Source organism: Penaeus chinensis, chromosome 12 (assembly GCF_019202785.1).
Source record: "Penaeus chinensis breed Huanghai No. 1 chromosome 12, ASM1920278v2, whole genome shotgun sequence".
Lineage (NCBI taxonomy): Eukaryota > Metazoa > Arthropoda > Malacostraca > Decapoda > Penaeidae > Penaeus > Penaeus chinensis.
In genome coordinates, this window is record NC_061830.1 from 24,013,980 (window position 1) to 24,021,479 (window position 7,500).

Here is a 7,500-nt window from a genome sequence, read left to right on the forward strand (position 1 = left end):
AATGATGGTGGCCGTGATGATGATGGTGATAATGGTGATGATGGTGATGGTGATGATAGTGGTGATGATGCTAATGATGATGGCGATGATGGTGATGGTGATGGCGATGGTTATGGTGATGATGGTGATATAGAAGATGATAAAGATAAAAATAAAGATGAATATAAAGACAAAGATGAAGATTATAAGGATGGTGATGATAGTGGTCGTGTAGATGATGGTGATGATAATGCTGAGGATAGTGATGGTCGTGATGATGATGATGTATGTGATGGTGATAATGATGGTGATGGTGATGATGGCGATGATTATGGTGATGATGATGATGATGATGGGGATGATGTTGGTGATGATAGTGATGGTAATGATGGTGATGATGGTGGTGGTCATGACGATGATGATTATAATGATGATGATAATGATAATGATGATGATGGTGATGGTGGTCGTGAGGATGATGATGATGGTGATGAAGGTGATGATGGTGGTCGTGTAGATGATGATGGTGATGATAATGCTGATGATGGTGATGGTCGTGACGATGGGTGATGATGGTGATAATGGTAATAATGATGGGTACGATAATGGTGATGATGGCGTTGATTATGGTAATGATGGTGATGATGATGGGGATGATGGTGATGGTGATGATGCTGATGATGGTGGTGGTCAGGAAGATGATGATAATGATGATTATAAGGATAATGGTAAAGTGATGTGATGATGATGATAATGGTGATGATAATGAAGATGAAGATAAGATAAAGGTAAAGATAAAGATAACGATGAAGATTATGATGGTAATGGTGGTCGTGATGATGATAGTGATGATGATGGTGGTGGTCGTGTAGATGGTGATGATAATGATGATGGTGATGATGATGGTGATAATGGTGATGATGGTATTGATGATGGTGATGATGATGGTGATGATGGTGATGACGATGGTGATGGTGATGATGATGGTGATGATGGTGATTATGGTGATGATGGTGATGATGATGGTGATGATGATGGTGATGAGGTCAACAATATATATGGCGAGTGCTCGCCCTGAAATGGAACGGCTCTGCTGATGACTGCAATTCGGGTGTGGTTCCAAAGGCATCACAAGCCAACCACAAGAGATCACGTTCTTCACTTACCAGTCTGGGTATCTTGAACATGGTTTGTGAGTGATTTATAATCTTCTTATTGGCAAGCCAGTTGACCAGAGTGAATTCCAGCAGTGCTCCAAATACCATGATCATACAAGTGCCGATCCACACATCGATGGCCTGTGGAGTAGCAAGTGAATTTTATGTATGCATTGTGCTAGTTCAGAGATGTAGGCATCGTGCTAGCTCTGAGAGGTAAACACGGCTATTGACAAGGTAAATATTGGCAACACTTGATGATTACATACATGCAGGTCTCTTACAATCCGGATAAGATACTGTAACTCTCATTTTTAGCACCAACCTTGACATAAGACACAGGCGGCAGGGATGCCCTGATGCCTGAGGCGAGGGTGGTGAGGGTGAGCAGAGTGGTGACACCGAGGGACACTCTCCCGGGCACGGCGTTCGGGTCCAACCAGAAGGACACCCATGAAATGGACACGATGAGGATGGTGGGCACGTAGGTCTGGAGGACGTGGTAGCCATTTTGGCGACGCAAGTTGAAATAGACCAACAAACCGCTAAAGTTACCTGTTGTTGAGAACCAGATTACACCCAGAAAGACAATTTTTTCTCTTATTTCCTGCGCATCACTGTGCCTGCAAAATAGAACTGAGATATACCTTATTATGAATAAGCAAAATACTCAGCTAACCTGTTGTGAAGACTTGGGTTGTGTCCTTGCAAGTGAAGTTGAGGAGGTCAAACTGGGCGATCTCTAGCTGGTCAGGCAGATCGATGGGATTCACGCTCGCCCACTCATAGTCAATGACGTCTTCCGTGTTGGCGTCTGCAACAGAGGCGGTGGTGAGACATGCCCGAGGGACACGTGCTCATATATATATATATATATATATATATATATATATGAGCGTGTGTATGTAGAGGTATAAATATGCATATATATATTTGTAAATATATATGCATATATATATATATATGTATATATATATGCATATATATTTACAAATATAAATGTGTATATATATGTATGTATATATATTTCATTCATGAAATGGAATGACCATTGGGCTGATCAGCCATGGCATCCCAATCATATGTGAGATGTGGTCAGGAGCTATTAATTAAGTAAACAAAGTAAAGGCCCCCAAGTTTTTTTCTTTGCTTGCAGTTCCATCTAACTAGGAATAATATCTCTGCCGTTTAATAGGACTAAACCTCCCAGACATAGTCTGCATCTGCCGTGAACAACTAGTTACACTGATAAATGCCTTCTGCAGAAACCACTGCCCTTCTGCTAGCAGTTTCACCATAATCTGGCACTGGGAGCTAATAGATTACTATCCTTGAACCCCAGGGTGCAGTTTAACGACTTGCCCAGAACAATATATTTATTCATATTTGTGCCATCACAAGGGCCATGGTGACACCATGTAGTTAACTGGGTCTTTATAGAGGTGACTGACCAGTGATCCTTCCCAAGGGGAGTAGTTGTTTAGGTAATCATTGTTGGTGGTTCTCAACCTACCATCACATCTATATACCATCAAATTTCTATATACATATATTCATATATATAAACACACACACACACATATATATATATATTGGGTAAGTCAAACCTAGATACGGTAGTGGGTGAGTCTATCATAGATATGATAGTGGGTTGAGAACTACCAACTACCCCCCTGGGAAAGGATTAATGGTCAATAACCCCAGTATAAAGACCCAGTCAACATGGTGCCAAGAAGTTTGTCAAACACCGCATCATTGTCTTGGACAGGACATTAAATTGTATCTTGGGTTCAAGGACAGTACCCTATGAGCTCCCCGTGCCAGGGTTACGGTGAAGCTGCTGTAGCAGGCCAGTGTTTTCTGCAGAGGGCGTTTATCAGTACAACTGGTAGTTCACGGCAGATGCAGAATATGTCCGGCGGAAATTTAGTCATACTGACGGCAGAGATAGCATTCTTAGATGGAACTGCGAGCAAGGAAAAAACTTGGGGGCCTGTACTTGACTTACTTGATAGTTTCTGACCACATCCCAAATATGATTGTTTGGTATACACACACACACACACACACACACACACACACATATATATATATATATATACATACAAACATACATATATATGTATATAGATAGATATATACACATATAAACACATATATATCCACATTTACTTTGCTATCTAAAGATATACGTATATCTTTAGATGATATGATTCTAAAGGAAATTGTATTAATAGCTATTAGCCGAAAATATTAACTCATTTATTTACATCTAACCATGCAGATAGTATACACTACTTAAGCGTGCAAGCAATAGTAAATGTCGACACTGTGGTTAGGTTATTAAAGAATACAAGTTAAGTTATCACTGAGGTTTTCGTCCAACAAACTTATTCTCACATAATGTGAAATATAATCAAAATTTCATGCCTACAGAAAAAAAGAAAAAAAAAAGAAAAAGTGAAATGGACACCAAGATTCAAATTCCATAAAATACAGGAGAAACTAAATTTACTTCACATTATTAATGTCACTGGTTGTTGATAAGGCAAGAGAGAGGAAGAGAGTGAGTGAGTGAGTGAGTGAGTGAGTGAGTGAGTGAGTGGGAGTGAGAGAGAGAGAGAGAGAGAGAGAGAGAGAGAGAGAGAGAGAGAGAGAGAGAGAGAGAGAGAGAGAGAGAGAGTGAGAGAGAGAGAGAGATAGAGAGAGAGAGAGAGAGAGAGAGAGAGAGAGAGAGAGAGAGAGAGAGAGAGAGAGAGAGAGAGAGAGAGAGTTGGGGGGGAGGGGGGGATGGTTAGCTGGACAGCTAAATAGATAGCTAGGTTGACAGACAGAAAGAGAAGGATAGATACAGATAGATGGATATATATACATACATACATACATACATACATATATATATATATTGAGAGAGAGAGAGAGAGAGAGAGAGAGAGAGAGAGAGAGAGAGAGAGAGAGAGAGAGAGAGAGAGTGGGTGATGGTTAGTTGGACAGCTAGATAGATATCTAGGTAGATAGACAGAGAGCGAATGGAATATAAAGATAGAAAGATACATGGATAGACAGACAGATAAACAGAGAGAGGGGGGTAAGGGGATGGACATACAGAATGCAAGAAATTTCTTTTAATCTCAGACATATGCAAGAAAGACGTGAACGTATAATCTAAGGAGATAAACAATGACAATTATAAGAACTCTGGCCTTCACCCTGTGCGTAATAAGGAGCGAAATATTACAAAAGTTTTCTGCGTAACTAATAAAACTTATTAGCGTGTATGTTCCTCTCGTTTATTTGTAATCGTACATAAAACTGAACAGCAGAAAGGACAGTGAAAACCTTTATATCAAAGTTATTTGGAATTTATTTTAACATGAAAGCCGCCATTGCCATTGTACTCAAGAAGTACAATGCGCTTTTCATTTCTGCTTTTACTCCCAATGGCATTTACGGCCACTAATTTTTTTTTATTTTTTTTTTTATAGAAAACGGAGCACTTGGAGAGAAAGAAGCCACGAAACCGGGAGCAACGTTGCGTTAGGTTCAGTCAACAAGGACATCTAGTTTAGTCGTAGAATGATTTGCTTAATTTCAATTACGCCCAATTGTATATGGGTTTATTTTATTTTATTATAAGGCATAATACCAGAAATTCGGATGCAAAATTTTATCGGCAAATCGAAGGTAACAAAAGAGAAACCAAATAAAAGGTCAATATCAGCAAAGCAGCAATTTCAAATGCAGGAGGAACTGCAGTTCGGCTGCAGAGTATGCATTTATAAGGGAATGCGTCTTTTATACTTACAGGAACTAATGGAGATCCCACAAATCTGGAAGTCCAAGGGATATTCCCTGAACTCCATGTTGCACGAAAGCCTCAGCGTGGTCCTGGTAGAGGAAGGCTAAATCAGGGTCTCGCTCATTCAGACGAGCAAAGCTTCCACCTAATGCAGACTTCCTCATATGGTTCCATTTTCATTGATGCTCTGTGGTTAGTGTCAGATAACATTTTTTCCATCCGAAAGACAACTGCGAACCTAATTCTGATGCGTGTGCCGTAGCATTTCCGCGTCTAAATGATAATGAGGTCAGAGACGAAGAAACATTAATGAATTTGAACTCATTATTTTTTTCTCACAGTCAAATTTGATAAATATCCTTTATGGTATCATCTTTCTCAACTCATCAACTGACTTCCCGGGAAACGAAAGGGAAACGCTTATTCACTGATGAAACGGAATCTCCCTCAAATAGCGTCATTCTAAAGTATTTCGAAACAAATGCAAGTGATTTTCACTCTTATCCGATAGATGCTATGAATTATCGACGAACTCTGCTTTGTTTCTTATATGATGTAAATAAAGTTAACTTCTCTCCTTGTGAACAAATGTCGGGGCAAGAAACACCAATGCAACAAAGATTGAGAAATTACAGCAGATCCTACGTCTACGCAAGAAAGAAATGATAACCAAGAAAGGAGGTCTGCGAGACCCACAGGCCATTGAGCCGTGAGCACGAAACTGCGGATGAGCAAGGAAGCTGATGGAAGACGGTGCGCATTCAGGAAAGGAGGAAGAGGCGGGGAAGGAGCTACTTACAGGAAGCGAGGGCAATGTAACACTTCTGGTCGTCAAAGGGAAAGAGTTCAAGGTCCATGTGGCAGGAGAGCGTGAGCGTGAGTCTGTTGACACAATGATACACTTGTCAGTCAAACTTGCATAACTGAAGTATGCCCTGCACTTGCTACTGTAAGTGTTGACGAAAGAAGGGAATATGCCTCGCGTGGGGGACTCATCCCAAAGAGTTAGTCTCTGAAACTGACAAAGGGACCGCAGCAACTAGGAAGTTCCTATATGTCCTCGAAAAGAGTTTTTGGCCTAGTATAAAGATGCATATTTCTTAGCAAACCATAGGTCAGAGAGCTGACCTTTGCCAAATTAAGAACCATCAGTCATCTGACCTAAGCGTGTCCAGAGATTGGATGTAGCCAAAAATTCCTGGGACATTTTTTAAAAACTTTAGTCTGTGAACACTACCCGGTATATCCTGCATTCAAACGGTTTGATAAAAACTTTACGATTTATTCTAGGAGAGGATAACACAACTGCCAAAAATTGACTAGGTGATGGCGCCTAGATAGTGGAGAGTTTTTTTTTTGTTTTTTTGACAGAAAGTGACATAAAAGACATCATTCGTAAATACATTAATAAATTCAAAAAAGTGTATAGGAAGCTTTGGGGCGGAGAAGAAAGATTGTGTTGGGTTTAGTAGAGCCAAGAGGAATAAGATTATAATATTCAACAAAATTTATTTTACTGAAACCCGCATATGGCTTAAATCATTCTATGTCTTTTTGGTCAATGGTAGGACTATAAATTTCAGAGCGAAGATGTATTCATAATCCAATCATAAATATCAGTATGAAATACGTAAAGTTCCTTTGAATATAAGTCACCGCACTCGTTCAAAGCGGCGCCTCAACTCACAGGTTGCCAAATCCTACCTGATGCTATACAAAACATCTCCGTTGTTTTGTATCCTTAACAATATGTTGGGCATCGTGACAGTGTGAAGCTCCGCGTCCTTCACGTTGTTGAAGAAAGTGTCCGGCTTCCAGATTTTGCTCTGCAACTGCGGGGAAGAGAGGAAGGCGCCGGGAGTGACAAAACTCTTCTTTGACTTGGATCTCTGTTTTTTGTCATTTCGATAGTCGTAAGCATTATGTCTGACGCACTATAACCTTTTAAGTTTATGGTCAGTAGCTTGTCTACTTTGTCTTCAGACTAAAGTACACATAAAAAAGGTAAAAAAAAACATGCTGACCAGCACTCTTTTCACTAAAATTCCATAGAATTACATTATCTAACCGGGATACACGAGAGGTGAATGCACTTGGTGAATAACAATATATATATGTACCTCACTCGGGGAACATGCCAACCACGGGGATGCCGGGCGCAACATATTTTCTTGCTGCGTTTGGCACTAAACCATCTCGGTTTAATCGCAGACTATCACTGATTCTTCACATTACCTCGTACATGTGCTGATACAACAATCTGGATAACAGAACGAAGGTAGCGTCTGTGACGGCGGTCATATGAAATAATTTACAAATGTGTCATGTCAGAGTAGGCGTCTGTAAACTCGGCAGCGGCAAGAGTTCACGTCCGCCGCATTACACGTCGAGAGTAAAAATGTGAAGGATGAAAGATAGCAACGAAGTCATATCATTTACGCCAACTAAAAATAGTAAACTACAAACTCAATATATACAATAACAAATGTACCGGGTTACGCATCAGGGAATTCCTGGTCTAATACGTTTTTCTACTTTTATTTTTCACAGCACAGCAACGGAAAC

The 7,500-nt window shown here is 40.2% G+C and overlaps 1 protein-coding gene across 1 annotated transcript in view; it reads right to left on the reverse strand.

The window, feature by feature from the left end:
- Positions 1-7,500, reverse strand: part of LOC125031288 (glycine receptor subunit alphaZ1-like) — a 42,880-nt gene that overhangs the window by 3,917 nt on the left and 31,463 nt on the right. Inside the window, exons 7-11 of the mRNA XM_047621959.1 lie at positions 6,640-6,767; positions 5,735-5,817; positions 1,816-1,950; positions 1,462-1,691; positions 1,146-1,277 (exon numbers count right to left, since the gene is read on the reverse strand). Coding sequence (XP_047477915.1) covers positions 1,146-1,277; positions 1,462-1,691; positions 1,816-1,950; positions 5,735-5,817; positions 6,640-6,767 — 708 coding nt within the window. The remainder of the gene's footprint in view (positions 1-1,145; positions 1,278-1,461; positions 1,692-1,815; positions 1,951-5,734; positions 5,818-6,639; positions 6,768-7,500) is intronic.